General features: G+C 41.0%; 1 protein-coding gene across 1 annotated transcript in view; it reads left to right on the forward strand.

Annotated features, from left to right (window-relative positions):
* Positions 1-14426, forward strand: part of LOC133537433 (rho GTPase-activating protein 42-like) — a 195990-nt gene that overhangs the window by 113823 nt on the left and 67741 nt on the right. Inside the window, exon 6 of the mRNA XM_061878439.1 lies at positions 4778-4888. Coding sequence (XP_061734423.1) covers positions 4778-4888 — 111 coding nt within the window. The remainder of the gene's footprint in view (positions 1-4777; positions 4889-14426) is intronic.

Raw genomic sequence — 14426 nt, forward strand, 5'->3', positions numbered from 1 at the left:
GTGCATCTTATAGGTGACATGTGAAGGGTGCTTCTTTTATGTGACATGTGAAGGGTGCATCTTATAGGTGACATGTGAAGGGTGCATCTTATAGGTGACATGTGAAGGGTGCATCTAATAGGTGACATGTGAAGGGTGCTTCTTTTATGTGACATGTGAAGGGTGCACCTAATAGGTGATATGTGAAGGGTGCATCTTATAGGTGTCATGTGAAGGGTGCATCTAATAGGTGACACATGAAGGGTGCATCTTATATGTGACATATGAAGGGTGCATCTTATAGGTGACATGTGAAGGGTGCATCTTAAAGGTGACATGTGAAGGGTGCATCTTATAGGTGACATGTGAAGGGTGCATCTAATAGGTGACACATGAAGGGTGCATCTTATATGTGACATATGAAGGGTGCATCTTATAGGTGACATGTGAAGGATCCATCTTATAGGTGACATGTGAAGGGTGCATCTTATATGTGTCATGTGGAGGGTGCATCTTTTATGTGACATGTGAAGGGTGCTTCTTTTATGTGACATGTGAAGGGTGCATCTAATAGGTGACATGTGAAGGGTGCATCTTAAAGGTGACATGTGAAGGGTGCATCTTATAGGTGACATGTGAAGGATCCATCTTATAGATGACATGTGAAGGGTGCATCTTATATGTGACATATGAAGGGTGCTTCTTTTATGTGACATGTGAAGGGTCCATCTTATTGGTGACATGTGTAGAATGCATCTTATAGGTGACAAGTGAAGGGTGCATCTTATAGGTGTCATGTAAAGGATGCTTTTTTTATGTGATATGTGAAGGGTTCATCTTTTAGGTAACATGTGAAGGGTGCATCTAATAGGTGTCATGTGAAGGGTGCTTCTTTTATGTGACATGTGAAGGGTGCATCTAATAGGTGTCATGTGAAGGGTGCTTCTTTTAGGTGACATGTGAAAGGTGCATCTAATAGGTGACATGTGAAGGGTGCATCTTATAGGTGTCATGTGAAGGGTGCTTCTTTTATGTGACATGTAAAGGGTGCTTCTTTTATGTGACATGTGAAGGGTGCATCTAATAGGTGTCATGTGAAGGGTGCATCTTTTATGTGACATGTGAAGGGTGCTTCTTTTATGTGACATGTAAAGGGTGCTTCTTTTATGTGACATGTGAAGGGGGCATCTAATAGGTGTCATGTGAAGGGTGCTTCTTTTATGTGACATGTGAAGGGTGCATCTAATAGGTGTCATGTGAAGGGTGCTTCTTTTATGTGACATGTGAAGGGTGCATCTAATAGGTGTCCTGTGAAGGGTGCTTCTTTTAGGTGACATGTGAAGGGTGCTTCTTTTATGTGACATGTGAAGGGTGCATCTAATAGGTGTCCTGTGAAGGGTGCTTCTTTTAGGTGACATGTGAAAGGTGCTTCTTTTATGTGACATGTGAAGGGTGCATCTAATAGGTGTCATGTGAAGGGTGCTTCTTTTATGTGACATGTGAAGGGTGCATCTAATAGGTGTCATGTGAAGGGTGCTTCTTTTAGGTGACATGTGAAGGGTGCATCTAATAGGTGACATGTGAAGGGTGCATCTAATAGGTGACATGTGAAGGGTGCATCTAATAGGTGACATGTGAAGGTGGCATCTTATAGGTGTCATGTGAAGGGTGCTTCTTTTATGTGACATGTGAAGGGTGCATCTAATAGGTGACACGTGAAGGGTGCTTCTTTTATGTGACATGTGAAGGGTGCATCTTTTAGGTGACATGTGAAGGTTGCTTCTTTTATGTGACATGTGAAGGGTGCATCTAATAGGTGATATGTGAAGGGTGCATCTTATAGGTGTCATGTGAAAGTTGCTTCTTTTAGGTGATATGTGAAGGTTGCTTCTTTTAGGTGACATGTGAAGGGTGCACCTAATAGGTGATATGTGAAGGGTGCACCTAATAGGTGATATGTGAAGGGTGCATCTTATAGGTGTCATGTGAAGGGTGCATCTAATAGGTGACACATGAAGGGTGCATCTTATATGTGACATATGAAGGGTGCATCTTATAGGTGACATGTGAAGGGTGCTTCTTTTATGTGACATGTGAAGGGTGCATCTTATAGGTGACATGTGAAGGGTGCATCTAATAGGTGACATGTGAAGGGTGCTTCTTTTATGTGACATGTGAAGGGTGCATCTTTTAGGTGACGTGTGAAGGGTGCACCTAACAGGTGATATGTGAAGGGTGCATCTTATAGGTGTCATGTGAAGGGTGCATCTAATAGGTGACACATGAAGGGTGCATCTTATATGTGACATATGAAGGGTGCATCTTATAGGTGACATGTGAAGGGTGCATCTTAAAGGTGACATGTGAAGGGTGCATCTTATAGGTGACATGTGAAGGGTGCATCTAATAGGTGACACATGAAGGGTGCATCTTATATGTGACATGTGAAGGATCCATCTTATAGGTGACATGTGAAGGGTGCATCTTATATGTGTCATGTGAAGGGTGCATCTTTTATGTGACATGTGAAGGGTGCATCTAATAGGTGACATGTGAAGGGTGCATCTTAAAGGTGACATGTGAAGGGTGCATCTTATAGGTGACATGTGAAGGATCCATCTTATAGATGACATGTGAAGGGTGCATCTTATATGTGACATATGAAGGGTGCTTCTTTTATGTGACATGTGAAGGGTGCATCTTATTGGTGACATGTGTTGAGTGCATCTTATAGGTGACAAGTGAAGGGTGCATCTTATAGGTGTCATGTAAAGGATGCCTCTTTTATGTGACATGTGAAGGGTGCATCTTTTAGGTAACATGTGAAGGGTGCATCTAATAGGTGTCATGTGAAGGGTGCTTCTTTTATGTGACATGTGAAGGGTGCATCTAATAGGTGTCATGTGAAGGGTGCTTCTTTTAGGTGACATGTGAAAGGTGCATCTAATAGGTGACATGTGAAGGGTGCATCTTATAGGTGTCATGTGAAGGGTGCTTCTTTTATGTGACATGTGAAGGGTGCATCTAATAGGTGACATGTAAAGGGTGCTTCTTTTATGTGACATGTGAAGGGTGCATCTAATAGGTGTCATGTGAAGGGTGCATCTTTTATGTGACATGTGAAGGGTGCTTCTTTTATGTGACATGCGAAGGGTGCTTCTTTTATGTGACATGTAAAGGGTGCTTCTTTTATGTGACATGTAAAGGGTGCTTCTTTTGTGTGACATGTGAAGGGGGCATCTAATAGGTGTCATGTGAAGGGTGCTTCTTTTATGTGACATGTGAAGGGTGCATCTAATAGGTGTCATGTGAAGGGTGCTTCTTTTATGTGACATGTGAAGGGTGCATCTAATAGGTGTCCTGTGAAGGGTTCTTCTTTTAGGTGACATGTGAAAGGTGCATCTAATAGGTGACATGTGAAGGGTGCATCTTTTATGTGACATGTGAAGGGTGCATCTTATAGGTGTCATGTGAATGGTGCTTCTTTTATGTGACATGTGAAGGGTGCATTTAATAGGTGTCATGTGAAGGGTGCTTCTTTTATGTGACATGTGAAGGGTGCATCTAATAGGTGTCATGTGAAGGGTGCTTCTTTTAGGTGACATGTGAAAGGTGCATCTAATAGGTGACATGTGAAGGGTGCTTCTTTTATGTGACATGTGAAGGGTGCATCTTATAGGTGTCATGTGAATGGTGCTTCTTTTATGTGACATGTGAAGGGTGCTTTTATGTGACATGTGAAGGAAGCATCTTATAGGTGACATGTGAAGGGTGCTTCTTTTATGTGACATGTGAAGGGTGCTTCTTTTATGTGTCATGTGAAGTGTGCTTCTTTTATGTGACATGTAAAGGGTGCTTCTTTTGTGTGACATGTGAAGGGGGCATCTAATAGGTGTCATGTGAAGGGTGCTTCTTTTATGTGACATGTGAAGGGTGCATCTAATAGGTGTCATGTGAAGGGTGCATCTTTTATGTGACATGTGAAGGGTGCTTCTTTTATGTGACATGCGAAGGGTGCTTCTTTTATGTGACATGTAAAGGGTGCTTCTTTTATGTGACATGTAAAGGGTGCTTCTTTTGTGTGACATGTGAAGGGGGCATCTAATAGGTGTCATGTGAAGGGTGCTTCTTTTATGTGACATGTGAAGGGTGCATCTAATAGGTGTCCTGTGAAGGGTTCTTCTTTTAGGTGACATGTGAAAGGTGCATCTAATAGGTGACATGTGAAGGGTGCATCTTTTATGTGACATGTGAAGGGTGCATCTTATAGGTGTCATGTGAATGGTGCTTCTTTTATGTGACATGTGAAGGGTGCATCTAATAGGTGTCATGTGAAGGGTGCTTCTTTTATGTGACATGTGAAGGGTGCATCTAATAGGTGTCATGTGAAGGGTGCTTCTTTTAGGTGACATGTGAAAGGTGCATCTAATAGGTGACATGTGAAGGGTGCTTCTTTTATGTGACATGTGAAGGGTGCATCTTATAGGTGTCATGTGAATGGTGCTTCTTTTATGTGACATGTGAAGGGTGCTTTTATGTGACATGTGAAGGAAGCATCTTATAGGTGACATGTGAAGGGTGCTTCTTTTATGTGACATGTGAAGGGTGCTTCTTTTATGTGTCATGTGAAGTGTGCATCTTATAGGTGACATGTGAAGGGTGATTCTTTTATGTGACATGTGAAGGGTCCTTCCTAGGTGACATGTGAAGGGTGTTTCCTCGGTCGCTCACACATGTTACCCACATCCCCCACTACACTTCTTGGGTGGACTGTGATTGGCTGCCTGCTCCCTCACAGGCTGACATGCAGATGAAGAAGGAGAGACAAGTCTTCTACGACGCCTCGCTGGAATATGTCTTCAAAATACAGGAAGTGCAAGAAAAGAAGAAGTTTGAGTTTGTGGAGCCGGTAAGATCAGACCTACTTTAAACTATTGGTTTTATCAAGATCAATCAATCAATCAAAGTTGACTCCCATAGCCCTTAATCACAAATGTCGCAAAGGGGTGCACAAGCCACAAATACATCTTTAAACAGTAAACATTTTTTGATCGACTTGATCTATTTGATACTGAAAAATAAAATAAACTTGATAAATAATACTACATTAAAACTGATCAGCCAGAATTACTCAGGATAACAATTTATACAACATTTTAACTTACAAAACAAAAATGAATAAAACCATTAAGGAAGTCAAAATGATCATGTTTTGTGAAGTGGGGTTTGAAATAAGATACAGCATGATACTGATGAAGCATGTTCCCCGGGGTCACAGTCACCCCCCTCCCACGATGTGAGAATTGATTTACACAGACTTTCAAATGACAAGTAATGACAGTTGCTGGACTGGAGAAGTCCGTTAGAAAACTAAAGTGGGCAAAAGGGGCAAATGTGCAGCGACGTCCAAAGAGAAGAACGCCTACAAGAAAGTTGGAAGTCTTTAAAGAGTTGGAATAGAAGGGTATTTTTTTCTGTACGTTTTTTTTCAAACACTTGGCCGTGATATTTTACAGTATTATAAATAGGCTGACCATATTCTGAAATCCCAAAAGAGGACACATAATGTATATGTGTGCCAAGGCCGGGAGTAGGTGAAAATGTGCCAATGATACTCGACCTTGCTTTATAAATAATAGATTTATTTAAATAAAGCATTTTTTCTTCTCTGTTGACTGCTGTGTTGGCGCTAGGGATTTTTGAAATGGGGTCTCAGGGACCCCATCAAGTCATAAAAATGGGGTCCCAGAGTAAATTTTCGGGGTCCCACTTTTTTGTAAGCATTTTGAAAACAAATGATGAATGTATTCATTATCCGGTTGTATCTCACATTGTATATTGTGTTTTGGAAAAAAGTTGTCATAAATGTTACTTAATTCATTAAAAAAAAATAATGATAAAAGAAAACAAATGTGTATACATATGTAAATGTATTCAGTTATAAACATTCATTCACTTTCTTCTTTCCTTCATGGATCTAAACTTTACTGCTGCGGGTAGTTTTTCCTAGGTTTTTATTTAATAAGTTGAAGGTGTATTTATTTCAGTATTAAAGTGTAAAAAGTGTTTTTCCTGGGTCATGAAATGATGATAATGGTGTGCCAGGGCATATATACATTTTATATTTAACGCTTAAATCTCTGGAGTCTACATCAACTTCACATCTAACCCTCATTTCAAAATGTTTTAGTTTTTTTATGTTGTTTTTTTGTGTGTTTGTTTTCCGCGCTTTTTTGTCAAACAAAACTATGTTTTAAATGGCAAACACACAAAATATGTAAAATCTTCCACCCAAAAACATTTTTCCTAGTGGAATATTTGATTTAAAGTAATGGGAACCTTGGATGGGTCAATAATTTGTCAGGCTTTCCCCTGACAGTTTGTCTATGTTTTAGTTTGTTCCTCTGCATTTGTCTGTTTCCTCTGTGTTTAGTATCTCCTGTCTTTAGTTCCTGTCTAGTGCTCTTATTTTGTCAGCTTCCTGTCTTGTTCCCTGAGTGCTGTGTTCCTCCTCGGCTGCAGCTGATTGGCACCTGGCCACACCTGTTGCCAATCAGCCCGCTCCTATTTGTACCTGCTTTGTCTTGTGTCAGTTGCTGGATTATTGTATTGTCGTTGCCTCATGTCACTCTTGTGTCTTTGCTACCTGTCGTGTCTGCCATCATTTCAGCTACATCTTGTCCTGGTCGTCGTAGCGGTAAGCTGTTCTTGTTAGCCATTAGCTATTTCCAGATTTTCTGTTTGCTATCCTCTAGCTTCCATGCTAAAGTTCCTTTTTCTTTTCCTAGCTCCCAGTGCTAGCTCTCTTAGTTTGTTATTCCGCCCACGTGCGTGCTTTTTGTTTGTTCCTGTGTAGTTTTAATTAAATCAGGTTTTCATATACCATGCCTGCCTCCATCTCTGCATCTCGGGGTTCTACATCAACAAATAACTTTGACATGTGTGTTTGCCATTTAAATAACTTTGACATAATTCAATATACATAATGGCAAGATGGCGGCGCCCGGACGGGCTGCGACACTACGGTGCTCTTGCTAAAGATGGAACATTTGGCGGAAATGCCGGACAGTTCTGCAGACTTCATGGCTGGCTCGCATCGTGGTCACTCCGTGATCACGTACGACCGCCAGACACTTCTGGATATGGACATATCGGGCCGTTTTGGACTGATAGACGCGGGCGTGCTAAACATGCTAACTAGCATGGGGATACGTCGGCGGCTACATCCAGCGGCCTGTGAAGCAGCGGAGTCTAGTAGCAGCGGGGGCCGTCTACGGAGCAGACGCCAGCGGTGTGATCGGAAACGCGGATGTCGAGCGGGGCTAAAAACAAAGCAGAAGGCTAATCCCCACAGAACACCACTTTCCTCCACCCTGAAGACTGATTTAAATAAAGGATGCGAGACTACTGGTCTGGGTAAGGAGTCAGTTAAATTAGAACAAGTTTTTTCTGCTTTGAGTGTTTCAGAGTTGGACATGTGTTTTACTGAGGTGGCTAACTATGATGCGTGCAGTTTATCAAAGCAACAAACAAACAATCGGAAAATCCCCGTTACTGAGGAGGCTAACTATGATGTGTGCAGTTTATCAAAGCAACAATCAAACAATCGGAAAATCTCCGTTACTGAGGAGGCTAACCATGATGCGTGCAGTTTATCAAAGCAACAATCAAACAATCGGAGCATTCCCGTCGTATCAATTCCTAGATATGGTCGTAATTATACTGAATGCACTGGGCATAATAAACACAACATTATTAATATTGCTACTACGGATAATTTGATCAAAAATTCCCTAAAACAGCCCACTACCTATAATGTAGGTTTTTTAAACATAAGATCATTGTCTCCCAAAACGTTGTTAGTTAATGATATCATCAGAGACAACAATCTTAACGTCATCGGTCTCAGCGAAACCTGGCTTAAACCAAACGACTTTTTTGCGCTAAATGAGGCATGTCCTCCTAACTTTACACATGCGCATATTGGCCGTCCGCTTAAAAGGGGTGGGGGGGTCGCACTAATATACAACGAAAACTTTAACCTTAGTCCTAACATAAATAATAAATATAAATCGTTTGAGGTGCTTACTATGAGGTCTGTCACACCGCTGCCTCTACACCTGGCTGTTATCTACCGCCCCCCAGGGCCCTGTTCGGACTTTATCAATGAATTCTCAGAGTTCGTTGCTGATCTAGTGACACACGCCGATAATATAATCATAATGGGGGACTTTAATATCCATATGAATACCCCATCGGACCCACCGTGCGTAGCGCTCCAGAGTATAATTGATAGCTGTGGTCTCACACAAATAATAAATGAACCCACGCATCGCAACGGTAATATGATAGACCTAGTGCTTGTCAGGGGTATCACCGCTTCCAAAGTTACGATACTCCCGTATACTAAAGTATTGTCCGATCATTACCTTATAAAATTCGAGGTTCAGACGCATGTTCGTCAAACTAATAATAATAATAACTGCTATAGCAGCCGCAACATTAATACGGCCACAACGACAACTCTTGCTGACCTACTGCCCTCGGTAATGGCACCATTCCCAAAGTATGTGGGCTCTATTGATAACCTCACTAACAACTTTAACGACGCCCTGCGCGAAACCATTGATAACATAGCACCGCTAAAGTTAAAAAAGGCTCCAAAAAAGCGCACCCCGTGGTTTACAGAAGAAACTAGAGCTCAGAAATTATTATGCAGAAAGCTGGAACGCAAATGGCGCACGACTAAACTTGAGGTGCACCATCAAGCATGGAGTGATGGTTTAATAACTTATAAACGCATGCTTACCTTAGCTAAAGCTAATTATTACTCAAATCTCATCCACCGTAATAAAAACGATCCTAAATTTTTGTTTAGTACGGTAGCATCGCTAACCCAACAAGGGACTCCTTCCAGTAGCTCAACCCACTCAGCTGATGACTTTATGCAATTCTTTAGTAAAAAAATTGAAGTCATTAGAAAGGAGATTAAAGACAATGCGTCCCAGCTACAACGGGGTTCTATTAACACTGACACGATTGTATATACGGCGGATACTGCCCTCCAAAATAGTTTCTCTCGTTTTGAGGAAATAACATTAGAGGAATTGTTACAACGTGTAAATGGAATAAAACAAACAACATGTTTACTTGACCCTCTTCCTGGGAAACTGATCAAGGAGCTCTTTGTATTATTAGGTCCATCAGTGCTAAATATTATAAACTTATCATTTTCCTCGGGCACTGTTCCCCTAGCATTCAAAAAAGCGGTTATTCATCCTCTTCTTAAAAGACCTAACCTCGATCCTGACCTCATGGTAAACTACCGACCGGTGTCTCACCTTCCCTTTATTTCAAAAATCCTCGAAAAAATTGTTGCGGAGCAGTTAAATGAACACTTAGCGTCTAACAATCTATGTGAAACCTTTCAATCCGGTTTCAGGGCAAATCACTCGACGGAGACAGCCCTCGCAAAAATGACTAATGATCTATTGCTAACGATGGATTCTGATGCGTCATCTATGTTGCTGCTCCTCGATCTTAGCGCTGCTTTCGATACCGTCGATCATAATATTTTATTAGAACGTATCAAAACACAAATTGGTATGTCAGACTTAGCCCTGTCTTGGTTTAACTCTTATCTTACTGATAGGATGCAGTGTGTCTCCCATAACAATGTGACCTCGGACTACGTTAAGGTAACGTGTGGAGTTCCCCAGGGTTCGGTCCTTGGCCCTGCACTCTTCAGCATCTACATGCTGCCGCTAGGTGACATCATACGCAAATACGGTGTTAGCTTTCACTGTTATGCTGATGACACCCAACTCTACATGCCCCTAAAGCTGACCAACACGCCGGATTGTAGTCAGCTGGAGGCGTGTCTTAATGAAATTAAACAATGGATGTCCGCTAACTTTTTGCAACTCAACGCCAAAAAAACGGAAATGCTGATTATCGGTCCTGCTAGACACCGAACTCTATTTAATAATACAACTCTAACATTTGACAAACAAACAATTAAACAAGGCGACACGGTAAAGAATCTGGGTATTATCTTCGACCCAACTCTCTCCTTTGAGGCACACATTAAAAGCGTTACTAAAACGGCCTTCTTTCATCTCCGTAATATCGCTAAAATTCGCTCCATTCTGTCCACTAAAGACGCTGAGATCATTATCCATGCGTTTGTTACGTCTCGCCTCGACTACTGTAACGTATTATTTTCGGGTCTCCCCATGTCTAGCATTAAAAAATTACAGTTGGTACAAAATGCGGCTGCTAGACTTTTGACAAGAATAAGAAAGTTTGATCATATTACGCCTGTACTGGCTCACCTGCACTGGCTTCCTGTGCACTTAAGATGTGACTTTAAGGTTTTACTACTTACGTATAAAATACTACACGGTCTAGCTCCATCCTATCTTGCCGATTGTATTGTACCATATGTCCCGGCAAGAAATCTGCGTTCAAAGGACTCCGGCTTGTTAGTGATTCCCAAAGCCCAAAAAAAGTCTGCGGGCTATAGAGCGTTTTCCGTTCGGGCTCCAGTACTCTGGAATGCCCTCCCGGTAACAGTTCGAGATGCCACCTCAGTAGAAGCATTTAAGTCTCACCTTAAAACTCATTTGTATACTGTAGCCTTTAAATAGACTCCCTTTTTAGACCAGTTGATCTGCTGTTTCTTTTCTTTTTCTTCTATGTCCCACTCTCCCCTGTGGAGGGGGTCCGGTCCGATCCGGTGGCCATGTACTGCTTGCCTGTGTATCGGCTGGGGACATCTCTGCGCTGCTGATCCGCCTCCGCTTGGGATGGTTTCCTGGTGGCTCCGCTGTGAACGGGACTCTCGCTGCTGAGTTGGACCCGCTTTGGACTGGACTCTTGCGACTGTGTTGGATCCATTGTGGATTGAACTTTCACAGTATCATGTTAGACCCGCTCGACATCCATTGCTTTCCTCCTCTCTAAGGTTCTCATAATCATTATTGTCACAGACGTCCCACTGGATCATTATTGTCACCGATGTCCCACTGGGTGTGAGTTTTCCTTGCCCTTATGTGGGCCTACCGAGGATGTCGTGGTGGTTTGTGCAGCCCTTTGAGACACTAGTGATTTAGGGCTATATAAGTAAACATTGATTGATTGATTGATTTATAATTCATAATAACATTGATTTTGATTCAATATTATGTTTTGAGCAATGACAGTTAGAAAGAAAAAAAAACAGCTTTGTTTTATTAGTCAACGTTGCAACTTTTTCTAAATTACATTTCACCTTTAAGCTTTTTTATTTCACTTTTGTTATGTTTTAGTTTATTTTAATAAACTTTAGAATGTGCCGTGGGCTTTTAAAACATTAGCTGTGGGGCGCAAATGGCCTCTTTGGCACACTTTTGACACCCCTGCTGTAGATAATAAAAAAATAAATCTGATAAATCTATCGCGTTTATCATAAAGTGAAGTGAATTATATTTATATAGCGCTTTTTCTCTAGTGACTCAAAGCGCTTTACATGGTGAAACCCAATATCTATGTTACATTCAAACCAGTGTGGGTGGCACTGGGAGCAGGTGGGTAAAGTGTCTTGCCCAGGGACACAACGGCAGTGACTAGGATGGCGGAAGCGGGAATCGAACCTGCAACCCTCAAGTTGCTGGCACGGCCGCTCTACCAACCGAGCTAAACCGCCCATAACACACAGTCACCACCTCTGCTTCAGTAAACAATGACGTGATGACGTCACTGTCAGCGATGCTAACTTGTCAGCCACTTCTTCAAAAGACTCCTTTTGAACACTCCTCGCACATTAACACTTCAAAAGGCAAACAATCGCCCCGTTTTTTGACCTGCAAAGTATGTTTTTGAGGTGGAGGATTCTGCTCGGGTGCTGGTTAGCTTGAAGCTAACAGCTAGCCTGTCTCCATCCTCAAACGATGTGGATCCAGCGGGAGATAAAAGTGAAGTTTCCCTGGACTCAAATACTAAAAATAAATCATTTACTGGAGTTAAAAATGTTGACTTTACACTCACCCTAGTGTTTCCCAAGAAGTCTATTTCCTTTTCCCGGCAAAACTCGAACCAACACTTCCTGTCAGTAGTGTCACTTCCCTAACTTCCCTGGAAGTCCCGCCCCAGCAACCCGCGGCTCCGAAGCCGCATGCTGCTATTTGGCCACTCTGATGTGGCTCAGCCGCATAATCGGCGACCCCATTTGTTTCGGGGGGTTTCCGGATTTTTGGTGCCTCTCCCGGGGTTAACATTCTCCGATTTTCACTCGGACTACAATATTGAGGACGTGCCTAATGGCTTTACTTTTAACGTCCTCTACAACATGTCATCGCCACCTTTACACCATGCATCTCGCTGCTTCTGTCCTCACACGTACGAGATTGAAAGGCATATAGTCAACAGCCATACAGGTTACACTGAAGGTTGTGATATAAACAACTTTAGCACTCTTACTAATATGCGCCACACTGTGAACCCACACCAAACAAGAATGACAAACACATTTCGGGAGAACATCCTCACAGTAAAAGAGGACATGTCCGGGGAAAAGAGACGTATGGTCAGCCTAATTATATAGCAACCCACATAGGTAGCTAATGTTAGCATAGCGTATGTTTGACTTGCAGCATTTCTCTCATGCAGTTGTTTTCTGGATTGTGTAGTGTTTTTGGGCATTTTTTCTTCTTTGGCATTTGTTTTTGATTCCGTAACATTTATGTACTGTCAACAGTTTTTATTTGCAGCAGTTTGTGTGTTTTTAGGTTTTCGATCAATTCAGTGTTTATGCCAGGGGTCCACCAACGCGATGCCCGCCGGCACCAGGTAGCCCGTAAGGACCAGATGAGTAGCCCGCTGGCCTGTTCTAAAAATAGCTCAAATAGCAGCACTTACCAGTGAGCTGCCTCTATTTTTTAAATGTATTTATTTACTAGCAAGCTGGTCTCGCTTTGCTCGACATTTTTAATTCTAAGAGAGAAAAAACTCAAATAGAATTTGAAAATCAAAGAAAATGTTTTAAAGACTTGGTCTTCACTTGTTTAAATAAATTCATTTATTTTTTTTATTTGCTTCTTATAACTTTCAGAAAGACAATTTTAGAGAAAAAATACAACCTTAAAAATGATTTTAGGATTTTAAAACACATATACCTTTTAACCTTTTAAATTCCTTCCTCTTCTTTCCTGACAATTTAAATCAATGTTCAAGTGAATTTATTTTTTTATTGTAAAGAATAATAAATACATTTTAATTTAATTCTTCATTTTAGCTTCTGTTTTTTCGACGAAGAATATTTGTAATGTATTTCTTCAAACTTATTATGATTAAAATTAAAAAAAGATATTCTGGCAAATCTAGAACATCTTTAGAATCAAATTTAAATCTTATTTCCAAGTCTTTTGAATTTCGTTTAAAATTTTTGTTCTGGAAAATATAGCAGAATGAATCATTTGTCTTTTTTAGAAATATAGCTTGGTCCAATTTGTTATATATTCTACCAAAGTGCAGATTGGATTTTAACCTATTTAAAACATGTCATCAAAATTCTAAAATTAATCTTAATCATGAGAAATTACCAATGATGTTCCATAAATTCTTTTTTTCATTTTTTCAAAAAGATTCGAATTAGTTACTTTTTCTCTACTTTTTTCTGTTGAATTTTGAATTTTAAAGAGTCGAAATTGAAGATAAACTATGTCTCAAAATTTAATTTTCATTTTTTTTCCTTTTTTCTCCTCTTTTAAACCGTTCAATTATGTGTTTTTTTCATTATTTATTCCCTACAAAAACCTTCCGTAAAAGGACAAAATGACAGACAGAAATACCAATTTTATATATATGTATGTATATATATATATATATATATATATATATATATATATATGTGTGTGTATCAAACTGGTAGCCCTTCGCATTAATCAGTACCCAGGAAGTAACTCTTGGTTTCAAAAAGGTTGGTGACCCCTGGTTTATAGCATTTGGAGGTTTCTGAGAATCCTCCCCCCCCCCCCATCAGCCGCAGAAAGGTGCTGATGCGGCGACATGTCTTGGGTCCGACCGAGCAGAGTTCGTGGAGCTTGGTGCCCCGGCCGTAAAAAAAAAAACTGAGCTTGGGAGAAAAAAAACAGTAAGCCTTGGGTTCAGAACTGACGTCTGCTGAATCTATCCATGGCACAAACACACACACACACACACTAATGTAATCATACAGATGCACACCTCTGGTCAAAGTGCAGATCGCAGGGAGACAGACTTGTGGCTAACAGACTTAGCTAAAGTGGCTTTCGGGGGCCCAGCCCGAACCGCGGCAGTCTAATCCAATTTAAGAAGCTGCTCGTCCAAGATGAATGAAGACTTTGTGTCACCACAATATTAGGCACACCTACCTCAGCAGGTTAGACACATATTCATGTTTATTGTGCTTGTAGTTTAACTCATTCTCT

The sequence above is a fragment of the Nerophis ophidion genome, linkage group LG18 (genome assembly GCF_033978795.1).
Source record: "Nerophis ophidion isolate RoL-2023_Sa linkage group LG18, RoL_Noph_v1.0, whole genome shotgun sequence".
Taxonomy (NCBI): Eukaryota; Metazoa; Chordata; class Actinopteri; order Syngnathiformes; family Syngnathidae; genus Nerophis; species Nerophis ophidion.